We start from the raw sequence: 27,033 nt of genomic DNA, 5'->3' as shown, positions 1-27,033 counted from the left end.
AATGGTAATTTATACGGGGATCCCAAAGGGATGTTTTTACTTTTTCTACTGCCTATCTCCAACAGGGAGAGCAGGCTTGGGGAGACTTTGACTGGGCTGAGAAAATTCACCAGCTTGTTGGGAGTCATAAGCCATTACACTGGAAAGGCTGAAATATGGCCCCCAGCGTCTCAACACCAACGTGGGCCTGGAGGTTTCTTCTCTGAGCCTCTGACTTGTCTCTGAAACGTGAATCTACCTTCCCGTGCTTTGTTACGTTTGCTTCAAGGAGCGCTGTGACCCAGTGTCTGAAGTGGCAGAGACGTGTGATGACAGTGCTCCCGGGGGACACCTAACGTTTATCACCTTGTTTAGGTGAAGACCGAAGGCGTAGCAAAGAGACAAAAAAAAAATTAAAAGGGCAACCCTCACCATGGTAACAGGCAGGGAACGGGGCCCATGGAACACAGGAAGCGGGGAGCAGCCTTGTTGTGGTAACAGAGGATCCTAAATGGGGTTCCCCAAAAAGTAAAGGCAGACCAGGCTCAGACTGCTGCTTGCTTTGCTAAGGAAGCGGTGGCAACTAATGTCAGCACTCTCACTGGAAAGCAAGAGCGGCGCAGCTGGGCTACAACTTGGCACTTTCTGCAGCAGATGAGCCTCCCGTGCTCAGCTAGTGCTGACCCCCGGCTGCAAGGTCTGTAGGCTTTTCCTTCCAAACTCCACAGGCCTGGCCGTTTGGTTGCAGCAGTTCAGTGTTTCTCCACCCCCTGGTCCTACTCACCCAGACATTATTTTCATATGGCTGTTCTGGGAGTGGACCAGCTTTGAAACCCCCTTGGGAAAGACCAGGCCAAATTGGACATTAGAGGTCTGAAGTCCCTCAGTTCTCCTCCCTCTCTTTGGAGGGTTAATGAGACTAACCCCTTTCCTGCCCTTCTCCTCACTGACCTAATCTCAAAACTTTGAACTCTGAAGGCAAGTCTTAAAACGTGTTGCATCAGAAACTTCAGAGAGGAGGCCAGTTACCCGACAGGCTACCTGTTAAAAGTTTCCGCATCTTCTCTCCTGCCTGGAAAAAAAAAAAGAGAGACTTCAGTGTCAGTTATCGTTTAGGGTTATGAGCGAATTACATTTCTATTTATATTTCACAGTCCCCCTCTCTCCCCGTGTCTGGTCAGTGACTGGCTCACACTTGGACTTCACGGAGGCTCCGAACGGGAGGAGGTAGGGGTGATGAAAAACCTCAGCGGATGGAAAAGCATAACCCAAATCTTTCCAGGTTTCATAATTTTGCTCTTGCTTCTACAAGGACAGTCATCTCTCATGACCTGTTATGTGCTTCATACCCCTTTATATCTTCTATTTACCGCTGCTCGGTGTGAGGGGAGAGGGCCAGCGTGTGGCACTGCCGAGGAAGCCTGGTGGGGGCTGTGGGGTAAGGCCTCCACTTCCCAGTGATACTCTTCCCAATTCCCAGGAACTCCTGGGATGAGTGGAGACTCCTCGGATGTGCTTGGCAGCAGACGGGATGTGAGGGAAGCCTGCCCGCTCCGCCCTGGGCACCCGGGCTGGCACTGAGTCCTGAAAGGCCAAGAGCACGTGGTAAGGGGCCACGCCGAGGCCCCCTGTGTAGCCCCTCCGTGAGCGATGCCGCCTGAGTGAGGCCGGGCAGGGGAGGGGCACGGGTCCCCCCAGGAGGTGAGCAGTGAGTCGGGGTGGAGGGACAGATTCCAATGTAGCCAGGAAGGCTGCAGATCGTAACAGTGACCACCGATCTGGCATCAAAGACATGACGCTGTCAAAACCACGATGGCTGAGAGTGGTACCAACATGCTGTGGTTGGGGAAAGTGGGCAAGCAGCGTCCGTTGGCAGAAGACATGATGCTCTGTGAGCGGCTCAGCCAGCAACGCCTCAGCTCAGCTTCTCTTGGACAATGTCTCCCGTAAAACTTCTCTGAGGCACTTACATAGCATATTTCTGGGTCCACTCTCTCGCTGGTCTGCTGTACCTGGAAGAAAAAAAGCAGAGGGGGTGACACCCTCATGCATAATGGTCACTTCCTTTCAAGGCGGAGCAGAGAACAGAACTGATACGGGGGCGATGCTGCTGCTTCCAGTCAAATACCGAGGACTGATGAACGAGCGAAGTAGACTGCCCGTAGCAGCAACGCGTCGTTCACGGCCGTGAACCCCTAGCCTGGTGAGTCCTGAGGGTTCTTCACAACTATCTGCCGTGGAAGATTAAGAGTGCAAAGAACCTCCTCCCTCCGCCTCTCCCGTCCTACAACATGGATGCATGTGGATCAGGAAGAGATACACAGAGGTCAGCGGGGAACAGCCCTGGCTGGCCAGCACACGGGCTCCAGGAATCTGGCCACCAGAGTGTGAGTCAGTGCCCCTCTCGGCAGCATGGAGCAGGTCTGGTGCCCACTGAGAGTATGTGCGTTAATCCTCATTACTGTAACGAAATCTGGTGCCGTGACACTGTAAGAGAGATGTGTAATCAGAGGAGGCAATGAAAAAAACCACTTTTGGTATATCTAAAATATATCCTAACAAGTGTTGAAATAAATAAATAAATACGTACATACATACAAATTAAAATCTAGTCAATTAAAAATCACTGTCACACAGGAAAACTCAAATGAGGGAAATAATGAGCTCTATAAAGGTTTCAAGAAATATATGTTGGAAAAACCACATTCCATTCTAATCTCTTCAGGCAGAAGAGAAGTAATAAACTAAAGGACCCACCGGAGTGTTCTTTAAAAGCCAGCAATTCCACCCTCCCCACCCTGCCCCTGCCCCAGAGCTGCTCACAGGGCCGCTACCGAGGCCTGGGCCCCTGCCATGCCCGGCCCTTTCTCACAGTGCCGTCAACGTGCAGAGGTTATCACGCAGTGAGGGTGAGCCCCTGGGCCTGCCTCACCAGCCGCAGACATCCGCCCAGGCTGCAGCGCGCACACGGCTGTGTCTGGCCGCGTGCGTCAGAATTCTACGGTTCTGAGCCTGGTAATCAGTGTTTAAACAGAGCTGGCAGTGAGGGCCCGTCAGGAAAACAGCAACACACCGCTCACTTCTCAGCCCCAATCGGCAAACCGAGCACAGCAGCGTTTCACGCCTCAACTGGCCTTGGCCTCACCCTGGGCATATCCGAGCAGACAGCCCTTACCTTGTGTTAGAAACCTTATAATTTATCCACAGCTTTCTTGCTGTCAGATTCTTGTGAGTCCGTTCTTGGCTGACCACTGACTTCGTTGGCCTCAAGGGCAGGCTTGGCAATAATACCTTAGGGTTCAGTAGTGGCAGCTGATGAGCTACCCAGGAAGCTGAACTGCTTTTATCTCCTTCTCCCTCCTCAGACTCAAGGGATACGTTAGTGAGCGAGCCAGGAGTCCAAGCTGAGGGCTCAGCATGGGCGGAACATGTCTGTGGGACCCTTGCTGGCCTGGAAGCACCAGCTCAGGGTTGGGTATTGCTGGGAGCTGCCTGGAGCAGCTCAGGCCCCAAAGCAATCCAAAGAGGACACATACTTCTCTCTGTTGGCCTTGTAGGCGTCGGCTGTCTCTGGCACCAGAGGGCCGTCAGGGCTGGGGTCGCAGAGCAGGGAACAGATGGATAAGAGAACTGGGAAGAAAAGAAACAGGGGGTCAGCTACAGCCACAAGGCTCTCAGGTCACCCCGGGTCTGCTGAGCCCCCCAACTCGAGCTCTTTGTTGACAGAGCAATTATCTTCCCTTCGACACCCCATCTAAATTATTCTGATGCCCCAATAGTCATGAACGTACTCGCTTTGTCCATCTATCAGCTGGACAGCACTTTTATCCTGGTGCGTCCCAGGCACATCTACTCTGGGGCACTTCTGGCCCTCATTCCCTGCTCTCGAAAGCTCTGTCTCTGGCTCCATGTCATGCACCCTTGTTGTTTGGTCCCAGGGGCCCTCCTGTTCACTGTGAAAGAAACCAGAACTCAGAAGATTCTGGTGACTTGTCCAAGGTCACAGACGTGGAACACCCAGCAAACGGAGGACAACGAGATTCTGAACCGGATTTGTGTGACTGCCCAGCAAATGCACACTGCCCTGCCCTGCGCCCTCAGTCCTGCTCTGGACCCGTGAGGACCCACCCACCGGGGCTGCGGCAAGGGGCTGAGGGAGCCGTGCTGCTGGGGTTGTTAGGGGCCCAGGCTAAATGTACTGTCATTCCTGGATTTGCTCTGGAACCCTCTGTATGACCCTAAACAAGCATCATCCTTGCTTCAGTGACTCCATCCAGGTCCTGACTACAGTCCCACACAGGTAAGCTACGGATGGGAGGGATGGTTTGTCGTTTTAAAGCTATTCGACCCCGCTGCTGTTCTGAGCTCAGAGGCCGTGCCGTGAGAGGGCTGCTGCCCTCCTTCCTTCCACATTCAAGTGCCCACTGCTGACCACTCTGATCTCCTCTCCCTTCTTTAGGCGTAGGGGGTGCCCCGACCCCTGACCCAAAGGCACGCTGAGGCCAGGAGACTGGCCCTTGTGATATGTCCTACGGCCCTGAGGTTGATCTTGATGGCTCAGTTCTAATCAGACCCCTTACCCAGTGTGTGCACGTTGTATCGAAGCCGTGGGAAGAGGCCCCGTCGGGCTTCTCAGCCACAGCTCTTCCTGGGCATTGCCACCAGAGGCCATCTGGTGCCTCCGTATTTTTAACCATGGTTAAATGTGGTTAGGATCCCGGAGACCTTGCCGGCTTTTAGCAGGGGAGACTGGGATGTGCTGGGCAGAGGCGGGCAGATGCTAAAATAACTCTCTTGAGTGTGACTGTTATTCCAAGGGGTTTGGTTGCAAAGCGTGTTTCATGGTCTTGAATCTACCCCCTCGCCCCTTTCCCTGGTGAGAGATGCTGCAGTGTCTTGTAAAGTAGTGATCGTCCATCTTACCTCCTTCATTAGAGTATAAGCTGCTGCTGATCTTTCTTAAAATAAACAGGATGTAGTCCTGTGTGTCTCTGGGGCATTTTCAGGATTCCTGACTGCCCAGAGGACAAAGGGGAAACAGCGCCTATTATTAAAAGACTGAAGTAAGCCCTGTGAGCTGGAGAGGCGTGTGCTAAAAAGTCCTCTCTTCTACAAGAGAAGAGGGTGCTTCTGTCTTTTTGAAATCTCCTTTCCACAGGAGAACAAGATAAAGTAGACTGATGTTTTGGCAAGAATTTTCTGGCTCTGAGGGGGATCTGGCAAGACCGCGTGATCTTCTTTAGAGGAGATTTTGGGGGATAAGGCAGATACTTAGTGCCTGAGACGCTTTGCAAGTTTGACCCGTCCTGGAAGAAATCATTTGGTAATAGATGATAAGCCTCCCATACACACAGCTTCCTCTCCTCATATTGTGAAGTAACAACCATGTTCCGCCTGTCTTAGTTGGGAAGGAATATCTGCATTCCTCAAGCCCAGTTTAGACTGGTTTCTTCCCCCTCATGCAGAGACCTGAGCTCAAAGCACAACTGCAAGGCCCTGGGGGCAGGCCCTGTGTCTTCTTCCTTCAGGGCTGATCCACAATCTACATTGGATAAATGAATAAACGAGGGAACGGAGAAGGCAATGTAATATTTGCCTCTCTTACTTTCAGATAAAAAGTATAGAGAGGATCACCATTTTCTTCTTGCACCCATGCGACAGTCTGGCTGGAGCACCCCAGAGCAGCTGATCCATGTGGACTTGGTGGGGGTGAGGAGGGCGCCACCTGGGACTCTTGCCCTCTGGGCTATGACCATGGGCTATGGGAGCTGCCTGCTCTCCACGAGCCTGCGTTTCCTCCCAGGAGTGTGAGGCTAGAAACACTGCTGTGAGAGTGACAGGCACTCGAAGCGTCAGAGCCTGGCACGCACGTCTACCTTTTACTTTTTGACACCGTCAGTGCTGGAGACCACTGGGACCGCAGGATGTCGAGGCAGATGCTGCCGTTGCTTGTTGAGGTTAGGGTGATACATTTTGGTTGTGAAAGCAACCTGCAGAGACGAGAGACCTCAAGCCAGACAGACCAGAGGGACACTCTAGACAGTATCCGTCTGGACAATGAACCAAGTAAGGCGGAATTGACCACTGCTGGGCCATACCTGGCCCTGCACAGTCCTGGATGAGCTGGGATCCCTTCCCAAACCTGAACAGGATACAGGAGGGGCCACCCAGAGGAGTAGACCCCCAACCCATTCCCTGCTGGGTACTTGAGCTAGACACGGGGACTGACACCGTCTGCCCCAAAGTAGTGTGCTCTGAGGGATAAGAAGGGCGGTAGCAAAGACTCGGAAGTCTCCTTGAAAAAGGGAGCTCTTAGGCTGGATGGTGCATACGTGGGCATCCGTTATATTATTATCTACAATATTTTGCATGCCTGAAATAGTTTATAATATAATAGTGGGTTTTTTGCCTGTTTTTTTTCTTTTTAAAAAAAAAAAAAAAACAACTTACTTCACAATATGAGGAGAGGAAGCTGTGTGTATGGGAGGCTTATCATCTATTACCAAATGATTTCTTCCAGGACGGGTCAAACTTGCAAAGCGTCTCAGGCACTAAGTATCTGCCTTATCCCCCAAAATCTCCTCTAAAGAAGATCACGCGGTCTTGCCAGATCCCCCTCAGAGCCAGAAAATTCTTGCCAAAACATCAGTCTACTTTATCTTGTTCTCCTGTGGAAAGGAGATTTCAAAAAGACAGAAGCACCCTCTTCTCTTGTAGAAGAGAGGACTTTTTAGCACACGCCTCTCCAGCTCACAGGGCTTACTTCAGTCTTTTAATAATAGGCGCTGTTTCCCCTTTGTCCTCTGGGCAGTCAGGAATCCTGAAAATGCCCCAGAGACACACAGGACTACATCCTGTTTATTTTAAGAAAGATCAGCAGCAGCTTATACTCTAATGAAGGAGGTAAGATGGACGATCACTACTTTACAAGACACTGCAGCATCTCTCACCAGGGAAAGGGGCGAGGGGGTAGATTCAAGACCATGAAACACGCTTTGCAACCAAACCCCTTGGAATAACAGTCACACTCAAGAGAGTTATTTTAGCATCTGCCCGCCTCTGCCCAGCACATCCCAGTCTCCCCTGCTAAAAGCTGGCAAGGTCTCCGGGATCCTAACCACATTTAACCATGGTTAAAAATACGGAGGCACCAGATGGCCTCTGGTGGCAATGCCCAGGAAGAGCTGTGGCTGAGAAGCCCGACGGGGCCTCTTCCCACGGCTTCGATACAACGTGCACACACTGGGTAAGGGGTCTGATTAGAACTGAGCCATCAAGATCAACCTCAGGGCCGTAGGACATATCACAAACCCTGAGATCGGGGGCCCTGAGACAGACTCAAGACTTCTGCGCAAGTCTTGCTAAAACGCAAAGCCTTAGTCCACCCTGAGAAAACACCACACAAACCCCAAATGGGGGACCTCTGACAATGTAACTGATCAATGCCTCGCAAGAGCATCAAGGTCATGAAAGACCAGGGGAAACGGGGGCCCTGCTACCGACCGCGGGGATGCAGGAGACAAGACAATAAATGCAGTGCAGGGTCCTAGAACACAAGGGTGACGGCAGTGAAAACTGGTAAAATAGTAAGGCCGTCAGTTTAGTTCAGAGTATCGTGGCCAACACTGATTTCCTGGATTTGAAACTCGTACTACAGTAACGTAAGATGTTGACTTCAGGGAAAGCTGGACAGGGGTATATGGAAACTCTGTACTATTTCTGCAACTTTTCTCTAAGTCTAAAATTAATTCAAAATAAAAAGTTAAAAAAAATAGGCTGACACATCTGGGTTCAAGTCCCACCCTCCACTATGAGCCATGCCATTTTCAGGATATGACGTGCCCATTCAAAGCCTCGGTTTTCTCATTCACAATGAGAACTGACAATTTTATTTTAAAAATAAGAATAAAAATATATACCGGCGTATGAAGAAAAATCCTGGAGGAGCGTATACAGGGCTGTCAGTTGCGATCCTCTCTGGGGATAGGTTTATAGGGAGACTGATTGCCATCTGTATATCAGTTAGTTCTCCAAATGTTCTAATTTTAAAACAACCAATTTTTATCGATTTTCCAATCAGAAAAATAAAAATATGTTAGAAGCAATGTGAATCACATACACATCACTGCTGTGTGACCACACCTGGCCTGCCGCCTCTCCTGTTGGCTCCATCTTGGAATCCTCCAGAATCTGCCTCTTCTGCCTGACCTCGTGCCACCTGCCCTGCCTTCACAACCAGCCCGGCCCCCACGCAGCCTCTCCGCACCACAGCAAGCCACAGACCCCATGCCATGGGCCACCCCTCTGGCATCCTCCCCGCCCCCAAACACAGGCTTGTCCCCCAGTTCCCTGTGGGCACCCCCATGCTCAGGGCGATCCCCCCGTCCTCCGCCCTCACTGTCCTGTCCCACTTTCCTGCTCTGCGCGTCTCCTCTGCGTGGCCCAGCTCTCATACTAAATGTCTCCCACACAGGACTGTGAGTCTCACGAGGGCAGGACTCCTCTGGGTGCGGGAAGGACGGGACTTGCCAGGGTCTCTCCACCTGCAGACGCTGAGGGCCGTCCTATGCAATTCAGGGTACTGAGCAGCAGTCCTGGCCTCCACCCACCAGATACTAGAAGCAATCCTCTCCCCACCTCCCACCTCAGGTTTTGACCACCACAAATATCCCGGGACTTTGCCCAACGTCCCTGGGACAGGGCCTGAGAAGCCCTGCCCTAGACTGAGAGGGACTGCAGAGAAGGGAACTGGAGCCTGAGACACGTCCCAACTCAGCCACCCTACAAGGAGCACCCCTGAAACCACGGCTTCGGGAGGAAGCCCTCACCACACCGGCCCTTGCTCACAAGAGGAATGGATTCTGAAAGTCCAGAGTTTAATTCCTGGGAGGCCGTACCCATGGTGGTGGATGAGGCCCTTGGGAGGAGTCCCAGGTGCAGCTTTCTGTACCAGTGGCTTCATCACACGCTGTCCCTGTCCCGTCCTTACCTTTGGGGGCTTGAAAGGATAATCTGTAGGAAAGTGGACGGTCAGGAAGAAAACACCTCCTTGGGAGGGACTGTCATTCTGGAGGGTGAGCCACCGAAAGCGGAGTAGTGCATTTGTGAGAGCGTACAGCGCAACAAGCAAAGCGAGGGCTGCTCTCAGCAGCTGCTACCTACCGGGCCCACGATGGTGGCCTGCCGGTGGAACACTGCAAGATGAAAGAGAGACGGGAAAGTGCGACTCCCTGACGAACACGTCTCTCCACCAAAAAGGAGCTGCTCTGCTCAGAGGGTGCCGTTCACGCAAGCCTGCCCTCGCTTCTGACACCAAACGCCCCTGCAGGGGGTTCTGTAATTTCACTAGACTCCAGACTCATGAAAGGCTGTTGTACTCACAGCTCCAGTTTATCACAGGGAAAGGCTGCAGATCAACATCGGCTGAGGGGAGAGCTCACGGGGACGGTCCAGGAGGGGTCCAAATGCAGAGCTTCCGCTGTCCTCCTCCTTGGAGCCCTGGCACTGATGTGTGACAGCACACAGGACACTGCCTGCAGGGGATGCTCACCCCCGGCTCAGCGCGCAGAGTTTTTACTAGGGCTCCATCACGGAAGCAGCATGGATTAACGGACTACCCACGTGGCTGATCTAAGTCTCCAGCTCCTCTGGCCAGGACCCAAAGCCTCCACCTTAAACCACGTGGCTGGTCTAGCTCGTGTGGCCAGCCCTCGCTCTAACTCACATTGTTGGTATGGGTCAAAGCCTTTGGGTAAACAGACAGTCTTATCAGGCAGGACGTTTCAGAGATCGCCTCCCAGAGGCTAGGGACAGAGGCCAGCTCTTTTAAGAACAAAATTAAATTCCTCACTACCCAGGTGCCAGTAAACCACCATTCAGTCTTCTCTTTGCATAGAATTAAGCCTTAGGGAGGTTTTAGCCGAGAATTAAGCCTTGGGGAGGCTTTAGCCACTTTCCACATTACTTTTATAAATCTTTCCCCTTAGTTCTTCACAGTTCACTCTGAAGTCCTCTCCAAAGGGTCTCTTTCAGGAGCCAGTCAATGCCCGTGGCCGTGGGGCTTCAATGCGGCCACCCTCCATCGGTGTCCTCTCACATATCCCCCAAGCGGTGCCCTGTGCTCCAGGGACTAGGTGACAGAGCCAAGAGCAAGAACAAGGGGGGCTTGCCCTGTGCTTCCCTCCCAGGTCCCCACCTTAGGTGGTCAGGCCAGGCTCCCTCCTTAGTGGGTTTAGAGCCTTCTCTCGCTGCGTATCATGCCTGCTGCCCTCTCTGGAGTCTCAGGCTATTTTCATTGCTGTACCCATCCCTAGGAAAGCTCCCGGACACTCAGCAAGGCTGGGCCAGAGTGGGCCAGTGACTCATTTCCAAAGCTCCCAGGACAGTTTATTCCAGTCTTTGTGGAAAGCACCTATCTGCCCACCCCAGTGGGCTGCTGAGAGCATCTGAGGGCTCTGTTATTCTCTAGGGAATTCTGTCTTACGGCTCCATGGTAAGTGTGGAATTATCAGCCCAAGGTTTCAGACCTGGTCCTGCACTGGGTTTCCTGCCGCCTGTTCAAATGTCTCCCAGACTCTACCCTTGACGGCAGGATAGGAAACTGCCAAGGCATGAGGAGGGGAGCAAGTGAAGCGACCAAAGGAGAGGCTTCCCAAAACCCTAGAGGAATCCAAAGACAGAGCAGCCCTTGACCTTTTTTAAACGTTTCAAGAAATGCTACTGAAGAGAACACCTTTACCTACAATAAGGCTGCCTGAGCTAATGGAAGCGGCACTTCTTTTTCTTTTGACTGCCTTTATTCCAATTCATGCTCATCATTAGTTGGTAGGTACACGTTTGCCTAATCATAATATAGAATAGAATTCCTTATTAAATAAGTGTTTTTGATAATTAACATATTAGACAATAGGAGCCCATGGGGAGCAGTAGCTAATATGAGTGGCTCCTTCTGGCAAACAGGTTGGGACACTTTGGTCCCATTCACTTTAACCCCTGAGGTCTGCTGAGGGGCTGAGCAGGGCTTGGGGGCACAGTCAGAAGAGAAGGCCCCAAAAGAGAGAGGAAGAGAAAGGAAATTGCAGAGGGATGCTGGCAAGGGGCTACTTGCCCACAGAGAAGGCATGAAATGGCCCCCCAAAGGTTAGCTAGTTTCCAAGGCTGTACAAACCTCATCAAAACTCAGGTACTCAGTATGGAGGGTGGCTAGCCTCTCGGATGAGGATAGCCACCTTCCAGCACAGGGCGGCAGGGAAGGGTGAGAGTGCGTGTGGTGCAGAGAAGCAATGAGGGGCACCTTTAGAGAGCTGAGGCTGCGTCAGTACCAGTCCAATCTTACCAGTGACCGTAGTTTACATTACCTTAAGCAACAGGTAAGAGGGGAAAATATGTTAGCAAGATGTGGGACGCTTGGAAGGACAACACAGGTCGGGTAACAATCACGTGAAGCCACCCTTGTTCATTAACTCTGCAAATGCAATGGGAATCATTTGTTTTGCTCTAAAAAAATTATTTAAACTCTCGCATAAAGCTTTTGGAATCTGCCGTTTTCAGTGGCTCTGTCTGTCCACCTTCAGCTCCTCTAAGCCTCAGCCCACAGGACATGCAGGAACACACACACGACACCACTTCCTCTTTTATTCCAGCTCTGTGACATTCTTCTTTCTTGTATTTTAACATAATAAAAAAGTTTTAAAACATGCAGCATCAAATATGTCATTTTAGCCATTTTTAAGGGTACAAGTCAGTGGCATTAAGTGCATTCACGATGTTGTGCAACCACCATTATCCATTTCCAAAACTTTTTCATCACTCCAAACAGAAATTCTGCACCACGAAATAATTCCCCATTTCTACCTCCCCTCAGCTTCTAGGAACCTCTACTCTACTTTCTGTCTCTATGAATTTGCCTTGTCTAGTTAGTTCATGTAAGTGGAATCATCCAGTATCTGCCCTTTTCTTTCTGGCTTATTTCACATGGCATGTTTTCAAGGTGCACCCACGCTGTAGCATGCGTCAAAACTTCATCCCTTTTAATGGCTAAATAATACGCTATTGTATATATATACCACACTGTGCTTATTCATTTGTCTGTTGATGGGCACTTGGGCACCTCTGGGGGATTGTAAATAATGGTGCAATGAACACTGGTGTACAAGCTCTGTTGGAGTCCGTGTTTTTAATTCTTCAGTGTCCTTGAAGGGCACATCACCCTTCTTTTACGCAGTCTTTCCCTTCCCGGCCTACTTTTCCTTCAGCTGTAGCTACTGCAGCCTTACAGTAAAGGATGAGTGTGTCCCAGAGCCTAAGACGCTCAGAAAGTGGAGGTGAAGTGGGAGAGCAGAGCACAGATTTGGGAAACCCAAGTGTTGGGCAGCTTGGCCTGTGGCCAGTCGGCTATAGAGGGTGGCAGAGGGCTGGCTAGCGCTGCTCCTTCAGCCTCCCCTGTGGGGAAGAGCAGAAGTGAGAGAAAAGAACTGCCGCCCCGCTTCGCAGAGGCCAGGAGCCAGCTGCCCCCGCCCCAACCCCCAGAGCTCTGCCCCCTCGTGCAACAGCGGCAGGTCCTCCATGATCAGCTTCGTGACCATTTTTATACCAACGCCCCAAGTTGTAGTTGGCCAGAGGCACTTTCCAGAAGCCAATGTGCCTCCGGACAAGATGGCTTTCTTGTGCCCCAGTGGAGGGAGATGGTGATTTCTGGCAGCACCTTGACCAGGCGGCCTATGAACTCAAGGCGTCTAATTAAGAAGCAATTCACAACCAAATGAAGGGAGAACAACGATAGGTTTCCTTAGAAAAACAAACAAACAAACAAACAAACAAACCCGAGGGGCGGATAAATTTGGGGGTCTTGATTGCAAGGCTCCTGGGATCTGGAGCTCTGAAAGGTACTTACAATCATCTCCCACAGGTCCTGCGGAGCACTGGGCAGGAGGGTCCCCCTGCAAGTTGGTTAATTCAGTGAGCTCAGAGCTGGTGTGTGAACTGGGGATGCCGCTCTACCCCCCACACCTCTTGGCCAGAAGTGCATTCGCCTGGTGGGAGGGGTTCCCGGACCTCAGGAGTGTGTTGGCCCGGCTAAGGAAAACAAGTCATCTGCAATACCCTTGAAAACAAGGGTCTACTCGTGGCCGTGAAGATGCGTGGGAAGAAGGTATTATCATTTCCATTTAATAAGTTAGAAAATTGAGATGTAAAGAGGTTAAATTACTTACCCAAGGTCACAGAGCTGGAAGAGGGCAAGGCCCCATCACCCACTCAGGTGGAGAAGGGCAGGGGCTGGGTTTTAGCTCTGGGCTCCTGAATGGAAGCACTTAGCCCAGCGGAAGTGCCCAACTAAGGACAGGGCTCCTGTATTTCAACCTCTCTACCTCCCCGACTGCCCTACGCACCTCTGGTTGTACGGGAGTCCTAAGGCTCCAAGTGGGAGATGAAGAACACTGCGAATCAGTCTAGCACAGCTATCCCATGTACCAATGGGGGAGACGGGAATTACATCATAACTAGATTCCCTTAATGGGATACCAACTTGTAGACACAATCCCCCAAAGTTATCTTAGCCCAGCATGAGCCTCAAGTCCTAAGAGTCTGGGCAGTGACTCAAGCTCTAGCTTGCATGTACTAGGATGTGTCCTAATACTCTGCACTCTCCCCAGATTCCAGATCTGGGTAAACTTCTTGAGGTTTCCAGAGAGGTTCTGAAGAGAAGGAAGGAGGCACAAGTAATGGTCCATCAGGTGGCAGGGAAACTCCTCAGGGGATGGCAAACCCCAGGGTCTGGGGCACGCACATGAAGTTTAAACCTGGATGATCACATTCTTCCTCACCTGAACTGTGCCTGAAACTGAGCTCATCCACAAAGGCCCTCCTGATCCCACCGTATCATCTCTGGGCCTGCTGATCATTCTAGTAACCCCCACCTCTCTGGCCATCCGGTACTTATCCCACATATGCACAAATATAATTGGCCACGGTGGGAATAATTATATCACAGAAGCCAGCAAGTGTTACAAATCAGAGCCATGTTTCATCCCAGAGGGTTGGTTTTTAAACACCTACCAGTATACCACCGGTCAGTTCTTAGCTAGTATCGAATGTATCTAAATAGGTTGCACTTGGTAAGCACTCAGTACTCAGCATTGCTAGTTGTCACAACAGAAATGAGCGTGGGGAACAACTAAGGTCATGTGAGGGGACCAGAGGACATGCTCAAAAATGCAGTATGGCTCCAGGAACCTCAGAACAGTTCCTTTCCTGCTTCCCTCTGCTTTGTGTCCTCCACACCTCCACTACCACTCTGTAGGGGATTGTTTATACCCTCTGCACTAAGGCAAATCCCAGAGAGACCAGATGCGCAGTCAGGGGCAGGAAAAGCTAGCAGTACTGGCCAATTCCCCCCGACTCAGCAGGTTTCTCCACACCTGCAGGCATTCGCATGGGCTGTTCCCTGTCCCTAGAGCGCATATACTTCATAAAAGGTGTGGTGAATGGTTACTAAGAGTTGATGATTCCTGAAGGCCCAGAAGTGGGTCTCAACTGACAGGTCCCAACTATAGCACCAAGGAGTCTCAAATGCTAAGGCTTTTCAAGGAAGGACAGTGTGATTTGAAAGAAACTAGTTCACTAATGCATCACACTCCTGTGTTTTCCCAATAGAGGCTGGAAGACCCAGGTCTGAGTCCCAGATCTGTCACTGGGAAAATAACTTTGACCTCTTTGGGCCTCAGTACAATGATCCGTGCAGTTGTAATTATAACACGTGCCTGCCAACCGGCCAGCACTAATGTTTGGCTATAATTTTGTAATGCGTATAACCGTACACAAGTATACCCAGTAAAGAGTCAAGGATGATAGTGCACAGAGGATGCAGTCATTAGTATCACAAAAAGAAGAATGAGGAATGGATAGAGAGATATCTAGTACTGGAAGAAGACAGAAGAAACTACTAACACTGATGACACCCTGGGGGAAAAACTGGATGGCTGGGGAGGGTGGATGGGAGACTTTCCCCTGTAGACCCTTTTGTATTGTTTGAATTTTGAATCATGGGAATTTATTACCTATTCAATAAACACACAAATAATATATTTTGTAAATTGTAAAGGACTAGGCAGGTTAAAATTGTGTAATAATTATTGTTATAAATAACATTGATGATAAAAGTGAGTCCTGAAAAGGGAAAAGAAGGCTAAAGCATAGCAGATTACCAGAGGAAAATAGTTAAGCAAACCATTACACTTTAAATAGTTACACATTCAATTCTGTTACTGTGTTTCACTGAATCCAAGATCTCATTCAATGTACGACCATCTTATATACAACTAAGAAAGAAAACACACTGGCAATTAAACTAAGACCAAATGCATTCTTTTTTTTTTTCCTATTCTTAACTGGATAGTCTTTTACTGTTGAGTTGTAAGAATTTTTACATATTCTGGATACATGTCCCTTTTCAGATATTTGACAAACAAATATTTTCCTTCATTCTGTGGGTTGTGTTCTTGCTATCTTTAAAAAAAAATCTTTTTTAACTGAAGTATAGTTGATTTACAATGTTGTGTTAGTTTTGGGTTACACCAAAGTGATTCACTTATACATATATATTTTTTTTCTTTTTCAGGTTCTTTTCCATTATATGTTATTACAAGATATTGAATATAGTTCCCTGTGCTACACAGTAGGTCCTTATTGTTTATTTTGTAGTATGTATCTGTTAAACCCAAACTCCTAATTTATCGTCCCCCAACCCTTTCCCCTTTGGTTACCATAAGTTTGTTTTCTATGTCTATGAATCTATTTCTGTTTGGTAAATAAGTTCATTTGTCTCATTTTTTAAAAATTCCACACACAAGTGATATCATATGATATTCTTTACACTTAAAACTTTTATTTTAAAACTCAGCTTTAAGCTCACTTGGGCACATGCTTTTGTTTTTCAATCACTCATGCATACCACACACACACACACACACAAAAGGAAAAACAGAGTCCATTACTAACCCCGGGTCACGGATGTCCTCACGATCATCCTCTGTGCCTTCCAAGCAATGATGATGTGGCAATTCTTAAACAGTCCTCCACTATACTGTTTCTGGAGTTTTCTTCCAAGCCACTGATACCCATTCCGCAAAGGCCCACAATACACAATCTCTTTGCACAAACCTCGGTGAATAAAGGTGACCCAGCCTCACCGACCGAAGGGTAGGTGGAACCTTCCTTTCTGTGGTCTATGAAGCATCTGGCTAGCTTGGCGTGGAAACAAAGAACTGCAGTCCTTTCTCCAGCAACATTTATTCCACTGATATGAAGCTTATTCCCCACTGTTTTGCTTCTGTGCCTGTGTCCACAAAAGCTTTTATTTTCAGCATTAAGTCACAGTATCTTTTTTTTTAAAACATCTTTATTGGAGTATAATTGCTTCACAATGGTGTGTTAGTATATGCTTTATAACAAAGTGAATCAGCTATACGTATACATATACCCCCTTATGTCCTCCCTCCTGTGTCTCCCTCCCACAGTATCTTCCTGAAGACATTTTTAAAGCACTTACTCAACACACCAACAATGCACTTAACCTCAATATACACTCTGCTGGGACATGGCTTTCACATACAGATGGTGACAACCAAGTTACACCTGCTGCCGGGCTGACAGCGATTTTAAGCAGCATCCCAATTTCAGAGATGTGAAAATGTAAAAAAAAAGTTCATCTTAGAGTAGATGAAATATGGTATTATCTATACTTCCCTGATTTTCCAAGTTCTCTCTGAAGAGCAACTAACATTCATAGTCAGAAAAAGAGTTAACTTCTTTGGAAAAGCTAAATCAAGTATTATGCAATCATTAAAAATTATAGTTTCTAAAGACTACGGGAGTAAAAGTCATGAAACAACATTAAGGTAAAAAGAGGGGGAAAAGGCAGAATATAAAACTTGAGGTACCACGTGACTACAATAATCAGAAGCATCCATTCACAGTGAAGAGACTGGAATGAAATCTTATCAAAACATTACCCACAGGGCTTCCCTGGTGGCGCAGTGGTTGCACGTCCGCCTGCCGATGCAGGGGAACCGGGTTCGCGCCCCGGTCTGGGAGGATCCCACGTGCCGCGGAGCGGCTGGGCCCGTGAGCCATGGCCGCTGAGCCTGCGCGTCCGGAGCCTGTGCTCCGCAACGGGAGAGGTCACAACAGAGGGAGGCCCGCATACCACAAAAAAACAAACAAACAAACAAAACATTACCCACAATTATCTCATGGGGCTACAGATGACTTTTCAAAAGATTGCATTTTGGGGTATTTTCCAAATTTTCTCTAAAGGATACATATTGCCTTAAAAAGCAAAAAATCATCATTAATATAAACATAAATGTAATGCTGCCACATAAATCCCTGTCCCTGTTGAAGACATTTAGAAATGTTACACTGACACATATTCAGATTTTTAAATGTGAATTCTTGTTTAATTGAAGGAAATACTTTAGCAATAAACTGAAAGTTCATGGACAAATACTCAACTCTTTGGAAAAAACTTTTTAAAAAGGTATGAAGTTGGTTGGCAAGGGCTGTGGGTTGGGAGCTAAGGGGACAGCTAGTGCAAGGCCACCTCCTGATCAGGCCTCATACTGCTGGCATCCACTCCTCTTCCTCTGTCCTGAAGAGCTCCTGTTCAGTTCCAGTCCCTCAGGAGAGGCAGACTCACCTTCAGCTCCAGGTCTAAGAGTAGCTGCACCCCTTACCATCCACCGGTTCAAGAATGAGCATGTGAAATGATTCATAACAAGGGGTAAAGGAAAAAAAAATGATTTGCTGGGCTTTCTGAGAACTTCTGGAAGCCAACGCCTCCTTGTCTCCCAGGGTATGTCCAGTGGGCTCTGGGGCCCAGAGCTACTCAGTCTAGAGAATTTCACAAAAACAGAGCAGGAGCTCCAAAATCACTTCCAAAGCTCTATGGACCTCCAATTCTGTGAGCAAGGGTGGCTGGGTCTCTGTTACTTGCAGCCAGGGCTTCCTAACTCATCCCAGTGATGTCTTCTGACCACTATGGACTGTTTCTTCCAGGTCTTGATACAGAATTTGCAGGGTCCTCGTGCAAAATGAAAATGTGGGGTTTCTTGGTCAAAATTATTGAGATTTCAAGACGGTGACTGCACAGCATTAAACCAAGGGCAGGGCCCTTCATAGCAAGGGGCCCTGTGAGACCTTATGAGTCACATACTGGTGAAGCCAGCTCTGGTTACTTCCTTTATTGGTTCCTACCAAGAAAAGTTCTCCCTGGCCTTGTGACCTCAATTACCTTACATCTACGGTTCCCATGTCATCCTCAAGGTCCAAACTTGTTACTCTTAGTTCTTCTTTTTGTAAATCTTACCAGCCTACGTGTTCGCACATGTAAGTTCAAACCTACCCTCCTTATCTCCCGCACCCTGCTCCCTGCCCTCAAAATGTCTGATTCCCCAACATAGGAAATAATACTACCATCCACCCAGCTACCCATCTTGTGCACCTCCCTCTCTCACTTTCACCACATACTCTTTTTCAAGTCCTGTCAATTCTACCCTTCCACATCATCCAAGTACAATTCTTGCCTCGGTATCCATTCCATGGTCATTCACTTGGATGAAGCCTTTGCTGGACTTGCACAATACCCTCCACTCTCCCTTTGTTCCAGTGTCTGGCCCACTCCAGGCCACATCAGAGCCAGAAGGCTTTTTTACAACACAGATCTGAGCATGTCATTCACCTTTTTCAAAGTCCTAGGATAACAGATGACCTCTTTCAGAGAATAATTTGCTGAAAACATTCCTTTTTGGAGAGCTGTTTATTAAAAAGGAGCCATACCCTTAGAGATCCTGCAGTCTCACCTCTGGCAATCAAGCCTAAGCTCACCACACAATGATGCTTATTACAGCATTATTTACTTTATATACAATTTAGAATATCAGGGGCAGTTAACTCATACTGAGCACTTGATATATGCCAAGCATATACTAAACATGTATCATCTAAGTCTCAAAAAAACACTTGTAAAAACATGTGGACACAGAGGCTGGGAATGATTAAGTGCCTTGCCCTGTGACATCCACGCCCAGTGTGTTTATTCACTACAGGTAATGATTAAATAAGTTACTGGTAATGTATTTACGGAATGCTAATGTTAAAACTCACAGTTATGAATACCATTTCACAACATGAAAAATGCCCACGTTTGATGCTATAGGAAAAAGCGGGATACAAAACACAGCATAATTTAAGTATAGGTAAAAGATTGGTAGTAGATATCCTAGAATGTCAACAAACAGAACTGAAATATGGCAGAACTGAAAATACCTTTTCTTTCTTCTACTGTTGTGCATTTTCCAAATACTAGTTAATATATTAAACGCCTGCAAGTCCTCCCAATTACTTACAGGATAAAATAGTTATCCCAGCACTGCCCCTAAGGCCCACCCACTCCCATACTCTGCTCCAGCTGCGCTTAAACCCCAGTCATACCCTCCCCGCCCCAAGCCCAACCACGTCGTCTCTCCCGGGCCACGAATCCCCTTGTCCCTTTTCTGCACCTGTAGAGATCCTACTCATCCCTTAGGGCCCAGCTCCAACCTCGACTCCTCTGCTCAGCCCTCCAGACGCCCCCACAAGGCCATGCCCTCCTTCCTTGGGGCCCGCCGCCGTCACTCTGCCCAGGCGGGCCGCGCACACGGTCCAAGGCGTGCGGAGTCCGCAGCTGGTTCCAAGTGCCGGGTCTAGACCCTCCGCTCGCCTCGCCCCGCCCCGCCCCGTCCCACGCTAGCCCCACGTGACCTCGCCCCTTCCCGCGCTCAGCGCGGTGCCCTTTTAAGGCCGCGCGGGCACTGGTTCTGCTTCCCTCACTGGCAGGTGTGACCGTGCTCCGTGCTTTCTCAGCCACCGTTCACTCGGCGTCCGCGCCACCCCCGCCCGCGAATCGACGCTTCGGACTAGCAAGGAGCCCGAGGGCGGGAGGACTCCTTACCTTCTGGATCCGCTTCAGCGCCATCCTGCCCCCGCTGCTGGGGACAGGAGCGTCCGGCCCGGGGCTGCCAGAGGCGGCCCGCGGCCGGATCGGCCCACGCGCTGGGCTGCAAGCTGGGAACGGCTGCCTGCGCTTGCGCGCCGCGGGGCACTATGGGGCGGCGTTCCGCCTGTGGCGGGTCTCGGGGAGTCCCGGCGCCGGCGAGCGGAGCGGGCCCTGGTGACCCGGAGCGGCCGCGCCGCCGGTCGCCTCTCCCCTGGTCTCTGCCGCCCCGCAACCCTACCTCCCGGGTCAGTGAGGGTCTAGGGAGGCTGGCGGAGAGAGGGGCGGTCGTTGGTTTAACAGGAACCCGCCGAGCACCCAGGAGGTACCGCGGCCATGCCCTCTGACCCACCCCCCCCCGCCGTGTTCCATCCCAGGCTGTCACATACTCCTGAAAGTAGTGGTTCTGCTTTGAACTTAATTCTGTAAGTAGTCATCCTTTCATGTGTTATTTGTCAAATACGTTACAGCTCTTTCCATAGAAATACACGTAGGAGAGCTTTATATGCAGTGGACCTGGATATGTGCATTTTCAGTAATGCTTTAGTTGATTTTGATGTACTGCCAAGGGTGAGAACCGCGGCCTTAAACTGTACATACCCAAACTTAACTGTCTTCTTCCCCCTTTTCCCAAGACCTGACAGGCATCTAGGTCAGAGTTTTTGGGCCAGGAGCTATTAGTGTGTCAAAGTCAGTTGAATGGGTTGCAACCAATATATATATTTTTTTAATGAAATAAAATAGAATGCAAAATCTCAGTGCATTTTGCGTAATAAAGGTGAGAATTGTGAAAGTTCTGTTGTGTGTGTTTGTGTGTGTGTGTAGATGATAATATTTATCCTCCAAATTTGGGCGCTTTTGAGAGTGAAAGGGGGTGCAACTCTAGGACCAAAGGTGTAATCTGAGGCTGTCTCTGGCCAACCAGGACGTATGGTCATCTGCATGTGAGTATGCAGAATATAAAATGTATCTCAGACATTTCCATGGTCCCCGGCCATGTCTTTGTCCAGAAGTCTTCAAAGATGCCCCGTGGTCTGCATGGATTGCATCCCATGCCATGGAAGGCCCTACAAAATCCAGTGTCATCCAGTCTTGGTTACTATAAGGGGTTTACATCACTGCTCCGTTGACATTCCTTTACACCTGGTTGCCCTCTAGAAAACTTCCTCTCTTTTTCCCCTAAAGCACAGCCATCACTCACCTTGTAAAGCCAGTTCAAGCCATCGCCCGCTGAATGGCCCTGGTTGGGCACCACCTCTCCTTGGTGTAGCATGGCAACACAGATTCCTGTTAGTCCATGAGTCATCCATCCCCACATTGTTTACATGGCTCTCCCCTCATAGAACAAATGATCCTCAATTTTTTTGAATGTTTATAAGTTTGTGTGAGACTATAAACTTCAGTGACAGTGATGGTTATCCCTGGATGGTGAGTTTACTAATAATGTTAATTTCTAAAATTTCCAGAGAATTTGCATCACTTGTATAATCTAGAAAAAAGAAAAGAAACAGAATTGTGTTGAATAGCAAATGAAAAATTCCATTTCTAATTCCTTTTGGTAGTCTAGAACATAGTCTTCTAAACTTTTTACATAGATTTTGACGGGGGCGCGAACCCGGTTCCCCTGCATCGGCAGGCGGACGCGCAACCACCGCGCCACCAGGGAAGCCCTACATAGATTTTTATAGTTTTTTTATGTTGAAGTAATTTTAGATGTACTGAAGTCTTGCAAATATAATAAAAGATATGAAAGTTGACAAATTGGACTTCATAAAAATGTAAAACTTTTGTGCTTCAAACAGCACCATCAAGAAAGCAAAAAGAATGAGAGAAAATACTTGCAAATCATATATTTGATAAGAATTCAGTATCCAGAATATATAAACTCTTACAAGTCAATAAAAAAGATAAACTCATTAAAAAACTAGGCAAAGGATTTGAGTAGAAATTTCTTCAAAGAAGATATAGAAATGGCCAATAAGCACATAAAACAAAAAAAGCTCAACATCCTTAGTCATTACAAAAATGCAAATCAAGGCCACAGTTAGATACTACTTCATACTCTCTTGGCTCTGATCAAAAGGACAGATAGTAACAAGTGTTGGTGAGGATGAAGTTGAAACCCTCACATTTCACTGGTGGGTATATAAAATGGTGCAGCTACTTTGGAAAATAGTTTGGCAGTTCTTTAAAAAGGTAAACATAGAATTATATGACCTGGCAATTCCATTCTTAGGTATATACCCAAGAGAAATTAAAACATGTCCACACAGAAACTTGTACGCCGATATTTACAGCAGCATTTTAATACTAGCCAAAAGGTCAAAATAACCCAAATGTTGAATGGATAAGCCAGATGTCATACAGCCACACAGTGGAATAATTTTGGCAATAAAAAGGAATGAAGTACTGATAATATGCTGTATCATGAATATATTCGATTTCTGGGGTTGCCATATCAAAGTACCAGAAACTGGGAGGCTTAACAGAAATTTATTGTCTCATAGTTTTGGAGGCTGGAAGTCTGAAATCAAGGTATTGGCAGGGTTGGTTTCTTCTGAGGGGTGTGAAGGAAAATCTTTTCCATGCCTATCCTCTAGCTTCTGGTAGCCTCAGGCATTCTGTGGTTTGCAGATGGTGTTCTTCCTGTGTCTTGACCTCATCTTCCCTCTAAGTGTATCTCTGTGTCCAAATTTCCCCTCTTTATGAGGACTCAGTCATTGGATTAGGGCCCACCACAGCTAATGACCTCATCTTTACTTGACATCTGCAGAGATCCAAATTTCAAATAAAGGCACATTCACAGGCTGGGATTAGAACTTCAACATCTTTTGGGGGTACACAATTCAACACATAACAATGGATGAACCTCGAAAACATTATGCTGAAAGAAAGAAGCCAGTTACAAAAAGCTTCCATTTCCATATGATTCCATTTATATGAAAGGTCCAGAATAGGCAACTCTAGATACAAAGTGTATTAGTAGTTGCCTAAGGCTGAGGGAGGGCAGGATTGCTAGTGGGTAAATTATACGTCTCTAAAGTTGTTTGAAATATAACAATACTCAGAGTTCTTGTATACCCTTCATCCAGCTTTTAATGTTAGTATATTACATAACTGTAATATAATTATTTAATTGAGAAAATTAACATCTATACAATACTCTTTACTAATTTACAGACTCCATTTAAATTTCATTAGTTATCCAAACATGGTTACCAAGGGGGAAAGGGAGGGGTGGGATGAATTGGGAGATTGGGGTCAACATACACTATTGATACTATGTATAAAATAGATAAATAATGAGAACCTATTGTATAGCACACGGAACTCTACTCAGTGCTCTGTGGTGACCTAAATGGGAAGGAAATCCAAAAAAGAGGGGATACATGTATACATAATAGCTGATTCACTTTGCTATACAGTAGAAAGTAACAACATTGTAAAGCAACTATACGCCAATAAAAATTTAAAATAGTTCAATAAAAGATGGTTCTTAAAAAAAAATTATCCAAGGAATGTCTTTTTTTCTGGTTCAGGATCCAATTTAGGATCCTATGTTGCATTGGTTTATCCTGTCGCCTTAGCCTCCTGGAATCTTAGACAATTTTTAGTCTGTCTTTGTCTTTGATGATCTTGACACTTGAAGAGTATGGGAAAATTATTTTGTAAGATGTCCCTCAATTTGGGTTTTCTGATTGATGAGAAATCAATCAATTTGTGTTTTCTGATTGATGCATTTTTGGCAAGACGATTACAGAAGTGATGTTGTGCCCTTCTTGGTGCATCATATTAGAGGTACATGAAATTGGTAAGTCATTACTGGTTAAGTCTGATCATTCTGTTAAGTTGTTATTTATCAGATTTCTCCACTGTAAAGTTAAAATTTTTTTCTTTTTAAATTAATAAGTAGCTTGTGGGGAGAAACTTTAAGACTTTGCATTTACCTTATTTTTTAAATCAGAGTTTCATCCAGTAATTTTAGATTTCATTCTTGCTCACAGCACTTATTACTGTGGTGTTTACCAAATGGTGATTTTCCTGTTTTCTTTCTACCTTTGTTAAATGGAATTCTACTCTAAGGAAGAGCTGTCCTTTCCCCTCCATTTATTTACAGACAGTCCCTGACTTACAGTTGTTTGACTTACAATTTTTTGATTTTATGACAGTGTGAAAGCAATAGAAGTTGAGTAGAAACTGTACATCGAATTTTGAATTTTGATCTTTTCCTGAGCTAGTGATATGTAGTATGATACTGTCTTGTGATGCTGGGCAGTGGCAGTGAACCAGTCAGTCACACAATCAGGGAGGTAAACAACCAGTACACTTAGAACCATTCCGTACCCTTACAACCATTCTAGACTTTTACTTTCAGCATAGTATTCAATAAAATACATGAGATATTCAGTAGTTTATTATAATATAGTTTTGTGTTAGATGACTTTGTCCAACTTTAGGCTAACGTAAGTGTTCTGAGCACATTTAAGATAGGCTTGGCTAAGCTATGATGTTCCATAAGTTAGGTGTATTAAATGCATTTTCAGCTTATGATGGGTTTATCAGGACGTAATCCCATTATATTTTGAAGATCTGTATTTATTCAATTATTTTGTTTATAACAGTATGGACTCATGGATGTTTATTCTATCAGTTTTAATCCATTAGTGTCATTTATTATGCTGCTCAAATTGTCCTGAATTTGGCCATTGAAAGCTTGTAGGGAGCCTCTAAGATGGCCTCCAACAATACATACCTCCTAGTATTCAGGCCCTTTTTTAATCTTCTCTCCTTGAGTGTAGGCTGGATATAGTGACATTTCTAATGAATCAAAAAGGTGATGGGATGTCACTGCTGAGATTAGGGTTAAGTAAAAGACTGGCTTCTTTTTTTTTTTTTTTTGTGGTACGTGGGCCTCTCACTGTGTTGGCCTCTCCCGTTGCAGAGCGCAGGCTCAGTGGCCATGGCTCACGGGCCCTTGCAAATATAATAAAAGATATAAAAGTTGACAAATTGGACTTCATAAAAATGTAAAACTTTTGTGCTTCAAACAGCACCATCAAGAAAGCAAAAAGAATGAGAGAAAATACTTGCAAATCATATATTTGATAAGAATTCAGTATCCAGAATATATAAACTCTTACAAGTCAATAAAAAAGATAAACTCATTAAAAAACTAGGCAAAGGATTTGAGTAGAAATTTCTTCAAAGAAGATATAGAAATGGCCAATAAGCACATAAAACAAAAAAAGCTCAACATCCTTAGTCATTACAAAAATGCAAATCAAGGCCACAGTTAGATACTACTTCATACTCTCTTGGCTCTGATCAAAAGGACAGATAGTAACAAGTGTTGGTGAGGATGAAGTTGAAACCCTCACATTTCACTGGTGGGTATATAAAATGGTGCAGCTACTTTGGAAAATAGTTTGGCAGTTCTTTAAAAAGGTAAACATAGAATTATATGACCTGGCAATTCCATTCTTAGGTATATACCCAAGAGAAATTAAAACATGTCCACACAGAAACTTGTACGCCGATATTTACAGCAGCATTTTAATACTAGCCAAAAGGTCAAAATAACCCAAATGTTGAATGGATAAGCCAGATGTCATACAGCCACACAGTGGAATAATTTTGGCAATAAAAAGGAATGAAGTACTGATAATATGCTGTATCATGAATATATTCGATTTCTGGGGTTGCCATATCAAAGTACCAGAAACTGGGAGGCTTAACAGAAATTTATTGTCTCATAGTTTTGGAGGCTGGAAGTCTGAAATCAAGGTATTGGCAGGGTTGGTTTCTTCTGAGGGGTGTGAAGGAAAATCTTTTCCATGCCTATCCTCTAGCTTCTGGTAGCCTCAGGCATTCTGTGGTTTGCAGATGGTGTTCTTCCTGTGTCTTGACCTCATCTTCCCTCTAAGTGTATCTCTGTGTCCAAATTTCCCCTCTTTATGAGGACTCAGTCATTGGATTAGGGCCCACCACAGCTAATGACCTCATCTTTACTTGACATCTGCAGAGATCCAAATTTCAAATAAAGGCACATTCACAGGCTGGGATTAGAACTTCAACATCTTTTGGGGGTACACAATTCAACACATAACAATGGATGAACCTCGAAAACATTATGCTGAAAGAAAGAAGCCAGTTACAAAAAGCTTCCATTTCCATATGATTCCATTTATATGAAAGGTCCAGAATAGGCAACTCTAGATACAAAGTGTATTAGTAGTTGCCTAAGGCTGAGGGAGGGCAGGATTGCTAGTGGGTAAATTATACGTCTCTAAAGTTGTTTGAAATATAACAATACTCAGAGTTCTTGTATACCCTTCATCCAGCTTTTAATGTTAGTATATTACATAACTGTAATATAATTATTTAATTGAGAAAATTAACATCTATACAATACTCTTTACTAATTTACAGACTCCATTTAAATTTCATTAGTTATCCAAACATGGTTACCAAGGGGGAAAGGGAGGGGTGGGATGAATTGGGAGATTGGGGTCAACATACACTATTGATACTATGTATAAAATAGATAAATAATGAGAACCTATTGTATAGCACACGGAACTCTACTCAGTGCTCTGTGGTGACCTAAATGGGAAGGAAATCCAAAAAAGAGGGGATACATGTATACATAATAGCTGATTCACTTTGCTATACAGTAGAAAGTAACAACATTGTAAAGCAACTATACGCCAATAAAAATTTAAAATAGTTCAATAAAAGATGGTTCTTAAAAAAAAATTATCCAAGGAATGTCTTTTTTTCTGGTTCAGGATCCAATTTAGGATCCTATGTTGCATTGGTTTATCCTGTCGCCTTAGCCTCCTGGAATCTTAGACAATTTTTAGTCTGTCTTTGTCTTTGATGATCTTGACACTTGAAGAGTATGGGAAAATTATTTTGTAAGATGTCCCTCAATTTGGGTTTTCTGATTGATGAGAAATCAATCAATTTGTGTTTTCTGATTGATGCATTTTTGGCAAGACGATTACAGAAGTGATGTTGTGCCC

At 46.4% G+C, this 27,033-nt stretch overlaps 2 protein-coding genes across 3 annotated transcripts in view; both read right to left on the bottom strand.

The window, feature by feature from the left end:
- Window positions 1–1,945: 1,945 nt before the first annotated feature.
- On the bottom strand, window positions 1,946–20,076 carry LOC102993329 (ubiquitin-conjugating enzyme E2 D4). Its single transcript, XM_007114116.2, is given in 8 exon segments — window positions 1,946–1,991; window positions 3,516–3,609; window positions 5,863–5,929; window positions 5,931–5,969; window positions 8,969–9,046; window positions 9,142–9,173; window positions 12,872–12,941; window positions 19,967–20,076. Coding segments are annotated over 8 exon segments (450 nt in total). The 5' UTR covers window positions 19,991–20,076.
- Window positions 20,077–25,442: 5,366 nt separating this feature from the next.
- Window positions 25,443–27,033, bottom strand: part of LOC114486356 (uncharacterized) — a 43,121-nt gene continuing 41,530 nt past the window's right edge. For both annotated transcript variants that reach the window (XR_008617508.1, XM_055085120.1), the window contains exon 3: window positions 25,443–26,024. Coding sequence is in view for 1 of the 2 variants with exons in the window: in XM_055085120.1 (XP_054941095.1) it covers window positions 25,961–26,024 (64 nt within the window). In the remaining variant the exon portion in view is untranslated. The remainder of the gene's footprint in view (window positions 26,025–27,033) is intronic.

The sequence above is a fragment of the Physeter macrocephalus genome, chromosome 5, assembly GCF_002837175.3.
Source record: "Physeter macrocephalus isolate SW-GA chromosome 5, ASM283717v5, whole genome shotgun sequence".
Taxonomy (NCBI): Eukaryota; Metazoa; Chordata; class Mammalia; order Artiodactyla; family Physeteridae; genus Physeter; species Physeter macrocephalus.
Note: the sequence above shows the minus strand (reverse complement) of the source record. Positions and strands in the feature narration are given on the sequence as shown.